Here is a 12,729-nt window from a genome sequence, read left to right on the forward strand (position 1 = left end):
CATTCCTGAGAAGGTTTCTGGGGCCTGGGTATCCCAGGGCAGAAGGCTCCCTGCAGCTCCCAGCCGCCCGTCCCTCCTGCCAGCAGGACTCTGAGGACGGGGGCATCTCACTGTGAAGGGAAGGGAACGCGCGTCACTGCAAACCCATCGGGAGAGACTTTGCAAACCGTGAAGGGTGGGGGGGAAGCAAGTGCTGGATGAGGTCTAACTGGCCCGTGCACAGCTGCACGGAGGGCAGTTGGGGTAGCCACGGCCTCGCCACCCAGACCGTGGGCATCAGCAAACTGCAGCTGCTGCAGTGGGCTGCCTTCGGGAGGGTGTCCTTCCTGCTGTGGAGGGCACAGGTTAGGAATGCCCTTCACGTGCAGAGTGGCATTGCAGGAGGGATGGGGGGGGGTTGGGGCTGGTTTCAGTCCATTTGTCTTTTACATGCACTGGATCCAGACTGGTACGCTCTGGGCTGGGATACACTAATAAGCTACAGACCACCCTGAGTGTGGGAGGAGGGTCTGACCTACCTTCCAAGGCTATTTTATTGTGTGTATCAGGGCTCTGGGGGCTCTGAAGCCACGGACGCTTAGGACCTTGCAAAGCAGGTGTTTTAATTTTTAAAAGCCTTCGTACAGCAGGACAGTTAGGTCTGGTGGAGAGAAGTCCCTGCCCCGCGAGCTGCAGGGCGCTTTGTAGACTCATCCGAAACAAGGCAGCTTTCTGGTTTTGCCTCTGTTGAGGCAGCCTGGGTGAAAAGGATGGGAAGAGCCCGTAAATCTCTCTTGGAAAGGTAGAGACGCTTCTCCTTAGAATCTCTTTGTGGTCCAAAATGAGTTATCGTCTGGCTATTTGTTTAGCAGAAAAAAAAATACAATTTGAATTAGCATTGAATAACCCTACCGGAGAAGGTAGGAGGTGGGTATTTGGACTTACGGAAGCTTTCATCTCTGAGATGGATGGTTTCACAGGGTTTTTAATTCCACCTTGGGTATTTCTATTTTTGTAAATGGCCGCTCTGATCCACCCCAAAAGCAAGATGACTAGTGAGATGCATAGATTTTCAGTCTGACCTTCCTCTCCGAAAGGGCACCGCAAATACAAGCTTCCGCTTCTTACCCTTGAACTTCTGTGATCCTCCGAAACATATTTAAGTAGGCGAAGTCAGCCAGTTGCCTATGGGGAAAAAACACCGTGGCTGCTCTGAGAAGGAAAAAAACAAACACAAACTGTCTCTTGAATTGTGGTTCAACTTTTGCCTCTGAGCCCGTGAACGAATACTGAGATGTGTTTACAAAATAAAATTTTGAAAAATCTCATTGATCGAGACACGAAATGTTAAATAAATGCATAGAGTTGCCTTATACATCCTGCTTTCTCCTCCGTTTGGAAAACCAGCTCTAAATCGTCTCCGGTGCAACTGAAACTCCAGCTTCCTTGGGATGGCTTTATTAGGAGTGGGTGCAGAGAACCGGCTAGGAAGGAGAAGTCTACTAATTAATTTTAACCAGTAGAAAGACAAGAAGTAGGGGGGAAACCTAGCACCAAACTGTGAGCAAGTTTTAGGCCCAGGGGAACACTGTCTCTTTCAAAATCCACAACTCCATGACATGGATGTTGAGAAACACCTCAGATGGGGGGAAAAAAATGCTTATTGCTTTAGTCAAGAAAAAATCTGTACTGTTCAGTTTTCTTGCAGTGCAAAACCAGCACGGAACGACTCCAAGCGGTTTCCCGTTCCTTCAGAGTTGGCTTCTCTTTTCTGGCTTCATCGTTACGAGCCTCATGGGGCGATATGTGGATTGTGTTTTTTAATTCGCAGAATTATTTCTGTTGAATTTTTTTTTAAAGACCGCATTTCTATTTGGTTTTGTCCCTTTAATTTAATAATTTTTTTCTACGAACTTTGCATTTGAAGCCGCAGCTGCTTGACTGTTGTGTGAGAAGTCCGTAGTTGTATGCTGGGGGAGGCTGTGCACCCCAGCAAGCTTTCAAGCTCAATAGAGGAGTGATGGGTTGCATCTCTTTGGCCTGTGTCTTGCCAAAAATCAGATGAACTGACCTAATGGTCCTTTCTGGCCTTTATGAAAAGGCTTAAAAAGTGTGGTGTTGAAGGAGAGCTGGAGCTCTGAGGATAGGGTTCCTCTTGGGGAGGTGCATGCATTGTGTAGGGACAGGAAGGATCTTGTGGAAGCCTAGGATTGCTGTGAAAGTAATGGTTAAAACTGAGCTGGCTTTCCTGTCAGCACGACGACATTGGGAGCCAAGTTGAGAGCATTCATCGCATGTTCGCAGTTACCGGTTTCCTTTTTGTTTTATTTTCAATTCATGTGCCGCTAGTGTGAAAAGCAAGACACAAAAACAGCCTCGTGAGGATGGATCCCTGGGTGCCACCCTGCAAATCCAGGGAAAAATCCACATAGAAGCAAAGCCACATCCTGTAGCTGCCGGTGTCCTAGAGTCCCAGATCTTCAAAGGGAGCATGGTGTCTTGCTGTCTATTGTGCAACTGGGTTGTGTTATCAGTTCTGACCCTGGAGCTGTGTTTGTGCACAGAGACTTCTCGGAGAAGTGAGCTGTTAAATAAGGACGAGCTGTAGCTAACTGCGCTCCTAAAATGTTGGCATCAGCATGGTGAAAGAAGTACGTGGGAGCTGGTTTGAGGAGGGTTGAGCTGAAACCGGTTCCCTTAAATCACGAATCTGCACCTTTTTGTTTCAAGTCTTGCTAAATTCTAGCTTTAAGAGTATCCCCCTCTCTGTGTTGAGGGAGACAGTTAGCCACATTAGTCTCTAAGGTACCACCGTGTCCTGCCTTCTGCCTCCAGCAGGTAGTAGACAAACTGGGGAAAGGGTGAGGAAAAGCCCATGGCTGCTGGGCACGGGAGGACAGATTGCTTTGAGGAATGGAGCTGACTTCCTCTTTGTTTCTGCGGGGGCTGTACCCTTCCGGCTGGCTGTGCAGCGTGGAAGCCACGTCCTGCTGTCCACGCTCAGCTGAGAGGTCGTGGTGTCAGGATCAACCCTTCCAATGCTTTCATGAGCCTTGGGAGGCCAAAGGAGACCCCGGCCGCTGCTGTTTCTAGCGGGGCAAAGTTTCATAGTTGGTCGGGTCGGAAGGGACCTGAGCAGATCATCTAGTCCGACCCTTTGCCATGGGCAGGAAAGGATGCTGGGGTCAAACGACCCCAGCCTGGTGATTGTCTAGCCTCCTTTTGAAGACCCCCAGGGTAGGAGCCAGCACCACTTCCCTTGGAAGTTGGTTCCAGATCCTAGCTGCCCTGACAGTGTAGTAGCGCCTCCTGATGTCTAGTCTGAATCTCCCCTCTGCCAGCTTGTGACCGGTATTTCTAGTCACTCCTGGCAGTGCTCGGGGGAACAGGGACTCTCCCATTCCCTGCTGGTCCCCCCTGGTCAGTTTATAGATGGCCACCAGATCCCCCCTCAGCCTTCTCTTGTGGAGGCTGAACAGGTTCAGGTCCCGTAGCCTCTCCTCGTAGGGCCTGCCCCGCTACACCTTGACCATGCGGGTGGCCTCCTCTGGACCCTCTCCATGCTGCCCACATCCCTCCTGAAGTGCGGTGCCCAGAGCTGGACGCAGTACTCCAGCTGCGGCCTGACCAGTGTTGCATAGAGGGGGAGGATCACCTCCTTGGCCCTGCTCGAGATGCATCTGTGGATGCACGACAAGGTGCGGTTGGCCTTCCTGACCGCGTCCCTACACTGTCAGCCCATGTTCATTTTGGCATCAATAATGACTCCGAGATCCTTTTCTGCCTCTGCACTGATGAGAAGGGAGTTCCCCAGCTTGTAGGTGTGCTGCTGGTTCTTCCTCCCCAGGTGCAGCACCTTGCACTTGTCAGTGTTGAACCCATCCTGTTCTCATCCACCCACCCCTGGAACCTGTCTAGATCTAGTTGCAGCCTGTCCCTCTCCTCCAGCGTGCCCACATCCCCCCGCATCTTGGTGTCATCTGCAAATTTGAACAAGGTGCTTTTCACCCCCTCGTCCAAGTCGCTGATGAAGATGTTGAACGGCGCGGGTGCGAGGACCGAGCGCTGGGGGGACCCCGCTGCCCACATCCCTCCAGGTCGAAAATGTTTCGGAGTGCATTGTAGGGCGGGGTAGGTAGACACCCGAGGCTGCAGCAGGCAGGAGAACCACAACCTGCTAGAAGCAGAAAGCAAAGTTGCAGGCAAGGGAGCCAGTGCCTGATGCAAAGAAGGGGAAGTGGTGGTGGAAGGAATTAGCACGCCGGAGGGGGCCCGTGTGCTATGCACAAGCCAGAGCATAGAAGGCGGGGGTTGTTTTAGAGCTGCTGAGCAGTTTGGAGGAGACCCCCAAGGGGAGACTGTCAGATCTTTGAGGCAGGGACGGTCTCAACGTTGGATGTGACCCGATGAAGCCGATTGCGAGGAGATGCAGGCTATGCGATGCCATTGGGGACCTGGGCATGCTGGCGGGGTGAGGATGTAGAAAGATTTTTGGGCCCCATTTCCGTATGCATATGGGTGGACCGTTGTCATCTCTCATGTAGTTCATCTCCTGCCACCTACCTTCTTTCTTAAAAATTCCTGTTCAAGTGAGGTTCCTCGTCAAGTGCTTTTCTGCAGTTTACTGGGTGCCTTGAAATCTTTGGGCACGTGGATCCTTTGCAGCCATGTTGTGCTGGGCCGCCTGCTATAAAGCCTGCTGCAGAAAGGGCTGACTGGTTGTCTTGTTCAGGCTCGATTGATTTTTTTTTTTTACTTTTTTTTCCCTGCCAGTCCTAACAGTCTGCCGGTGGCTGCTCCCAGGCCTGGTGTGAATAAAACCACAAGCAGAATGAAAGGGACTTGTTCTTTCCCTTCAAGAGTTGGGGAAAGCAAAAAAAAATCCCTTGTCATGCCACGAGGATGGCTCGTGCCCTGTCTTCTTCCACTTGTGCCTCAAGCTGGGGCTGGGGGTTCGACAAACCGGGCAACTGTGTAGTCCACGGGGTTTCTTAAAGCACAGAAACAGCTTAAAACAGGGTCTTCTCTGCTTGCATCCCTGGGAGGAAGATCTCTTTGCTTCGTGCATGGACAGCAAACGTGTGTCGCTTCCACGATGAGCACCGGGGAGTTTCTTTTTGGATGGTCACAAGCAAAATAATTTCCCAGGTAGGTGCTGTGACTGGAGGGAAGGAGTGAAATGTTCCCACCTGGCCAGTGGATGAGGCCCTTGCATGTTGCTGCTGCAGCTGCTAATCTAATTTCTCTTTCGCTGCCCCCCTCCATCTCCCCTCTAAACCTGGCTGCCATCTCCGTGTGGATGGGTGATAGCCAAGCCTGGGGCAGCGCGGTCAGGTCTCGGGAGCCGCTCGTGCGGGCTATGAGCTGAGTGACCACATGCATTACTGGAGGTGATCAAGAGGAGGGTGGGCAGGCACTGGTTGGGGAGGATCTAGGTGCAGCGATGCCTGTGCTTGGCTATGGGCATTTCCCAGGCGTCTGGGTGGTGATGGTTGTCTCCCCTCCCTTCCTGCTACACGTCCGCGGGGATTGAAGGGTCCTTCGGAGCTGGGCATTGGGGACTGGGCTAGTTTGGCTAGGGCTGATCTTGCCTCAGGCAGGGCGTTGGACTAGACGCGAGCTCTCTTCCAGCCTCACTTTTCTCTACGCCTCCCTGACCTTGTCCTTACAACACACAGGTGCAGTGGATCAGCACTGCGCCAGAGCTGGGCAGGTCACGCAGATGCAGAATCCAGCCCCAGCCCTTCTTGCTGCGTCGTCTCTGCCGGGCTAGCAGCCGCGTCCTTCTTTTTTTCTTTCTCTGGAGTCTGTGGCTCTGAGGAACGGGCTGTTTGTACACAGCCCGTTAGCAAAGTAGAAAGGCTCTGCCACGGCCCAGGGGCAGAATTGTGAATATGCCTGTAATGTCCGGAGCTGATTTCTAGCTCCATCCATCAGTACAATCAAGGTATGGGCCAAAGTCCTATTGGAAGGCAGCCCAGGGGCCAGGGTTGTCAGCTGGGTATTCATGCATCTGGTGGGCCACAGGAGAGAGCAAGTCCTTTCACATTGCTACTCTGTCCCTTAGTGGTGGCCTCTTCCAAACCACAAACAGGCCCTTGGGGTATTTGCAAGGGGCAGGTACCTTGCGAGCACATAGGCTGGGTTCCCTTGGGGGCAACCTGGGGGCTGAGGCTCAGCCGCGTACCTGGAAGGGGATGCAGAGTAATCCCCATGGCTGTCGGCTGCAGCGCCCAGTCGAGAACCGCGGCGCTCCTGAAATGCATCTGAATTCCTCCCCTGTTGCACCCCAGCTGCTTTTGAGAGGTCTTTCCTTGGGCATGGCTAGGGGAGTCCTGCCTGGTGTAGTGGGAGATACGGATTTGAGAGCCAGGACGCCAGCATTTCTGTCCTTCTAGTGCTGGGGTTGAAGGGAGGAAGAGGGTGGTCTAGTAGCTGTGAGAAAGGTCGGGACTCCTGGGTTCCTCACTCAAAGGGCATGCCTAGTGCCACAGGGCAGTGCCATGTGCTGGGTGGGCCGTGGCAGTGGGGCTTGGGGACTCCTGGGTCCTTTCTGGACCTTTGACCATCCTATCCTCTGCAAGATCAAAGCTGCTCGGGGCCCAATCTCTCCATGTCCTAACCATGGCCCGGGAGCTTTTCATCTTCAAAGGGTTTTGCCAACCTGAACTAATCACCTCTTGTGCAGCTGCCAGGGAGGGAACGGAGCATCGCAACGGCTCTGCTATGAATAGCTCGCTTCAGAGCCCGTCCTGCCATGGACGTGTGTGCAGAGCTCCCCTGGATCACAGCCCCCCAGGGAGGGCTTCCTTGTGCTTCCAACCCTGAAAGCTTCTGGGGTGCAGGTCGTGCCCTTGCGGGGGGTGCTTGTGCCAGGGGTCTGCTCCCCAGCCTGTTGCAATGGAAAGAGCCCTGCAGAGCGCTGGGACTGGGGACAGCGAGCGCTGGTGTTTCCACGGTGGCCGCAGCCCCTAGGAAGGAGAATCAGCTCTGTTGTAACATCCTTGTTACGGATGGGAACAGGCCCTCGAGTCAAGCCCGTCCCCTGCCAAAGACGAGATCCAGCCCCCAGACAGAGCCAAGCCTGTTGATTTTGGCCGGGTCTCATACGAGCAGCGGGGAGCTGCTTTTTCCAGCCGTTGTTGCTGAAAAACGCAGGCCCCTTCTGCCTGCTCCATGCTGCTATCACAGCCTGGCCCCTGCCAATGCCCAAGTCTCCTGCTCGCCCCTCAGCCGGTGACTTCCCTTCTCGCCCTGGCTGGACAAGTGCAAGGCTGACCCAGCGAGATGGGACCTTCAGGCTGGGAGTGGGGACTGGCCGGTTCCTTGCGTCTCGTCCAGCAGTGCAGGGGACCACTCGCTCCAGGTGATGGGAGCACCTGCAAAGGGAAGGAATTGGAGTGGCTCCCCCAGGACGGTGCCCAGTGCGTAGCCAGCCTCTCCCAGCCAGGCTGGCACCTCCAGCTGGAGGGGACAGACAGCAGCAGCAATGATGGCTAAGCTTTTAGCTCTTTGGTGTCCCTCGGGAGCTTGCACAGAAGCAGGACACACGGCTCCTACCCTGGCCCAGCCTCTGGTTGGACCCTCCAGTGAAGGAGACGTGGCTGCTTCAAATTCATCCAAGCTGCTGGTGCCCCCGGAAGTCCCAAGGTGGCTGGGCAATTACAGCTATTTATAGCGTGCCAGTGGCATGCTGCTGCCTAGCACTCTGCTGTGAAATAAAAGACTTTCTGTGCTGGCCCGGCCGAGAACGCACTCTTCCTGCTCTCCAGGACTGGGGGCTGAAAGGCCTTCAGTCTGCAGGGAGGAAGGTGGAAGAAGAGGCCTTGTACAGCACCAGCCACCCCCTCTGCTGCTGTCATGCTGTCTGTCCCTCTGCACCCCTCGGGGTCTCCAGGGCAAGGCTGGAGAGACACAAACATCCCCTGGAAGCACAATAACCAGCTGCATCCTTTGCCCCTCATCTCTCTCTGCTAAAGTTTGCAGCCAACTTCTACTCCCAGCAGGAAGTCCCCTGGCTTACTCTTATGGGACCAAGAGATCCTGGCTGTGAGCTGGCCACAGCAGGAGAGGGTCCCTGCCACCTGGCTGGCAGCGGGAGGGATAGGAAGGTGCGTTATCCCCATGTGAAGGCTGCAGGTACGCAGGAGGAGCATTCAACTCAACACAGATTTGGTTTCCAAAGGCAGCCGCTGGGACCTAACTTAGATGCCAATGAGCTGAGCTGGAAACCGGCTCTAGGGTTATTATATGTTTCCACGAGCATTAGAGCTGCTTGGCTCTTTTTTTTATAACCGGGTGGCCATTTTTATCGGGTGATAATTACCTTGGCGGCTCTACATTTCTTGCGCGATTCACCAGTCCGTTGCGTTATACATGTAACGTGTAGCAGGGGCCAAACAGCAGCATCTGAGGATCCAGTTTCAATGCTCCTTCCTCCAGGGGGAGTGTTGGGGCTTTTGATGCATTTGACTTGTTCGGCTGCATGCAAGTAGAGGGGACCAGGTGCTGGTCTTTGGAAAGGGCTCCAGGCCTTCCCGTGTCCGCACCCCTAGAAGCCCGGCTTCCAGCTGTGAACCCACGCGTGGTCCTGCCTGCAGTCACCTGCACAAACTTTGGGAGCCAGGGAGTGTAGCTGCCTTTGAGCTGCATCAGGAGCCCTGCCACGCATGTGGTGCCAGGGGGCCCTGTGCAGACAGCAGAGCTGGAGGGGGCCACCACTGCAGCAGGGGTGGCGGCTCCAGGACCCACGGTTCAAATTCAGGACAAACGTCCCCAAGTTCAGGATCATCCCAGAACATCCGACAGCCGGTCCCAGGGCTCCCGGCCTTTGCTGACTGCGGACGGGCCCTGGGCTTGTGGCTCTCTGTCACGTTATTGGGTCTGCTTGGGCCTGGTCCTCTCTCAATCTTCTTCCCCCCCCCCCCAAAAAAACCCAGCTTTTTCTGCACTCTGAGAATCACAGATTAAGGTTAGCAGGGACCTCAGGAGATCCCATCTAGTCCAACGATGACCTCAAAGCAGGACCAGCCCCAACTACATCATCCCAGCCAAGGCTTTGTCTAGTCGGGGCTTAAAAACCTCCAAGGACGGAGTCTCCACCACCTCTCTGGGTAACCTGCCCCAGTGCTTCACCACCCTCCTGGTGGGAAGTTTTCCTAATATCCGACTTCAACTTCCCTTGCTGCAGCTTGAGCCCATTGCTCCTTGTCCTGCCATCTGCCCCCACGGAGACCAGCCCAGCTCCATCCTCTTTGCAGCCCCCCTGCAGGGAGGTGAAGGCTGCTATTCAATCCCCCTCGGTCTTCTCTTCTCCGGACTGAATCAACCCAGGTCCCTCAGCCTCTCCTCACAAATCACTTGCCCCCGGCTCCAGCAGGAAATGTCCAGGGCGGGTGTTGGAAATGTCCATAGGCCTGGAGATGGTGCCGATATCTGGGATAATTTGGTAGAAGGAATTCCAGTTCCTGCCTGGCCGGAGAGGAGACAGCCTGGGAGGAGAACACACATCACCCTCTTTCCCATCACTTTTGCTCGGGGTGGGGGGGGGGTCTGCTCTCCTCAGCAGCACCTGCCACCAGCATCTCTCCTGGTCCCCCCAGGTGCCACCTGGAGCAACACCCACCTGCTAGAGGCCCACAGGTGCAGGGCAGGGAAGGGTCCGAGTGGATGGAGCACAGCTGACAGCCTTGGTGACTTGTCCTAGCTGCATTTTCCCTGCTGCCAAAGCCTCCCGGTGCCCTGCTTGGCCTGATGCAGCTCTGAGTCAGATGGGTCTCAGTTAGCCGGGGCTGGCCATGCTGAGCTTTGGGACGGGCACCGAGCCTCGCCCAGGACACAGGAGCTGCTGTGCAGAGGGAGCTGTGCTCAGCCTTGCTGACCGCTCTCCCAGCTGGACGGGGCAGCAGACAGCATCTTCAGGAGACGTGGTGTCACTCATCACAGCTCTGCAGCTCCTCGACCAGGTGCCGCTGGCCAGCCTGGCGGTGCCACAGCTGAGAGTGCAACAAAGTCCAAGGGCTCCTGGGATGCACCAAGGGGCTTCCCCTTTGCTAGGACCTGTTGCTATTCCCCTCCTTGCTCCAACCAAAACCCAGCAGGGCTGTGGGAGGCCAGGGGTCCAGCTGTGAGCCAGAGAGCACATCCAACCTCCTCCCCAGAGCATCTTGGGGGCATGACATGCGGCACTGACCCCCAGGACACATGCAGGCGGTGCTGAGCCAAGCAGGAGCTGCAAATCCTGACAGCAACACACGCACCAATGACTTGAAGTTGCAGCAAAGCAGGTTTAGGTTGGATGTCAGGAAAAACCTCCATGGTGTCAGGGCAGGGAGGCAGTGGGAGAGAAGCCCGGGGAAGTGGGAGCCTCTCCATCACTGGAGGTGTTCAAGGAGAGGTTGGGCAGCAACTGGGCTGCACCAATGCTCCTGCTGGAACCAACCCAGCAGGGTCCTGCCCCTCCGCTCGGGCTCAGACCGACGCTGCACTGGGGGCAGGAAGGGTGCCCTATCTGGTGGTGTGTCTGGGATGACAGCAGTTTTACAAAGTTTAGATGATGGATGGGTCTGGGCTGGTTTGCACAGGGCTGATCCTGTCTCAGGAAGGGGTTGGACCGGATGCGACCTCTGCCGGTCTCTTCCAGCCTGACTTCTCCATGATCGCAGGACACAGGAGACCCCGAGGAGCCAGGGGGAACAGCGCAGCAGCTGCCTGCACCATTTATTGGAGCCGTGGCCCACTGAGAGCACAACCAGCAGGCACAGAGCAGGCCCAGGTCCCAACCCTCCCGTGGAAAGCCGCCTCCCTGGGCAGTGAAAGTCACGTCCACGAAGGAGCAGGGCTAGGAGGGTGACACCTGCCCCGACCTGGCATGCTCCGGGCAGCCTCCGTGGTGCTGCGCTGCAGGCCCTAGTTCTTGCCCAGCTCGCGGGCCCGAATGGTGCCAGCCTCCACGGCGTTCATGACAGCAGCCCGCAGCCCGCCCTTCTCCAGCTCGTGCAGGGCGTGGATGGTGGTGCCGCCGGGTGTGCACACATCCGCCCGCAGCTTGGCCGGGTGCTCCCCTGTCTCCAGCATCATCTTGGCTGCTCCCTGCAGGCAGAGGCAAGGTGTGGGGGGGGTGCATCTCACAGCACCCCTGCTCCTGCTGGAGCCCATGCTACGGCCACACGCTCCCTCCTCTCGCACTTCCGTGCTGTCCACCCAGCTCAAGGAACCCACTGCATGCACGAGGTAGGTGCCCGACCCCTGCTCACGATGCCTCCAAGAGCCTGGCCAGGGGGGATCGGACCAGGCTGGGACTGGTGACCTGGTGCTGTGCCTAACACTAAGCTGCACTCCAGCTCCTCTGCTCGCACGGCTTCGATCTTTCCAACAACGCCAGTGCCCAGCATGATAGAGATGCTTCCTCAGCCATGACAAGGCATCTGCCTGGCTTCCCCCAGCTCAGCCCTCAATGCATCATGCAGACTCCAGCGGCTGGAGCCAAGTGGTCTCCAGCTGCTTGGATCCTAAGGGGACGCCAGCCCGGCTGGGAGTGCCACAGCCCCTTGGAGAGGAGTCCCCAGGAGGGGAGAGGGAGCCACAGGGAAGCAGGAGGTAGGGACACAACCAAGGACTTTCCCCCCAGAACCAGACCTGCAGCAGAGGGAGGCTTGGGGCTGGAGGAGCAGGGGTTGGGGACAGAGCGCCCCGGGAAGGGCAGGACGGGGAGCTCCTGGCAGGCAAGCCAGGTGTGTGCTCACCAGCAGGGTCTGGGCAGCGATCCGGCTGGCCAGGGGCCCGGACATGCCCATCTTCACTGCTCCCTCCGCCAGGGCTTCAGCAAACATGTAGACCTGGTGGGGGGAGAACAGCCCACCATTAGCCCACGACCGTGAACCTGCTGCTTCTGGAGGACGGAACCTGGCAGAGCCACGTGCTCCACCCTGCACGGGCGGCCCCGGTCCCGCTGGATCACAGCTGGATCCTGCCATGATCATTCGTGGGTCATGCCCACAACGCAAAGCGCCTGGCGGAGGTCAAGGCCAGAGTGCTCAGCCTGGCAAGGCAAGAGGTAGCGGGGGGCCTTCTGGGGAAATCTCTCTGACCTGCCCCAGTTCAGGGGCCCGGACAGACGAGATGTTTACACCAGTGTAATCTGCCTCGGCTTGGGTGTGAAGCAGAGGAGACGACGAGACCTGCCGGCTGGGCTAAACGCCGGGGCCCGTGTCAGATAGTTACCCCTAGGGGAGCAAGGGGCATGACGACACGGGTGCAGGCTGTCCTGGGATAGGCGCCGTCTGTCCAGCTTACCCCGGGGCAGCCATGTGCTCCTTTGGCAAGGGACACCCAGGCCCCAACCCACCCTAGGGGGTGCTCCCCAGAGCAGAGCACAGCTGGGCCCCGTGCAAGGGTCAGGGAGCCCCAAACGCCCGGACCGAAGCCGCAGAGCAACACTCGGGCAGTCTGGCCGCAGCACAGGCGCCCAGGCAGGCCCGCGGGGACTCACGTAGGCCACCCCGCTGCCGCTGAGCCCGGTGTGGATGTCGATGTAGGACTCGGGCACCTCCTCGCACAGCCCGCAGGCCGCCAGCAGGCCCTGCAGCACGGCGGCTTCACGCTCCCCCGCGCAGCGCCCCCGGGCGAACACCACCGCCCCCGCCTGCACCACGCACGGCAGGTTGGGCATGAACCGCAGCACCTTGGTCCCGGGCGGCAGCATCTGCAGGAAGAGACAGAGGTGGGGCCAGGCCGGGGCCGCCCCCGGGG

The 12,729-nt window shown here is 57.1% G+C and overlaps 1 protein-coding gene and 1 long non-coding RNA gene across 2 annotated transcripts; both read right to left on the reverse strand.

Moving 5' to 3' along the window:
* Window positions 1-6: 6 nt before the first annotated feature.
* On the reverse strand, window positions 7-8,805 carry LOC112551488. Its single transcript, XR_003095787.1, has 3 exons — window positions 8,306-8,805; window positions 6,657-7,358; window positions 7-1,164 (listed from the first exon to the last, which is right to left on the reverse strand). It is a non-coding gene; the product is annotated as an uncharacterized LOC112551488 (long non-coding RNA).
* A 1,866-nt stretch (window positions 8,806-10,671) lies between these two features.
* PYCR3 (pyrroline-5-carboxylate reductase 3) lies at window positions 10,672-12,703 on the reverse strand. Its single transcript, XM_006031078.3, has 3 exons — window positions 12,470-12,703; window positions 11,724-11,816; window positions 10,672-11,070 (listed from the first exon to the last, which is right to left on the reverse strand). The coding sequence occupies exons 1-3, from the start codon at window positions 12,680-12,682 to the stop codon at window positions 10,888-10,890; spliced, it is 489 nt and encodes a 162-aa protein (XP_006031140.1). The 5' UTR covers window positions 12,683-12,703; the 3' UTR covers window positions 10,672-10,887.
* Between the last annotated feature and the right edge of the window lie 26 nt (window positions 12,704-12,729).

This window comes from Alligator sinensis, unplaced genomic scaffold (assembly GCF_000455745.1).
Source record: "Alligator sinensis unplaced genomic scaffold, ASM45574v1 scaffold1054_1, whole genome shotgun sequence".
Lineage (NCBI taxonomy): Eukaryota > Metazoa > Chordata > Crocodylia > Alligatoridae > Alligator > Alligator sinensis.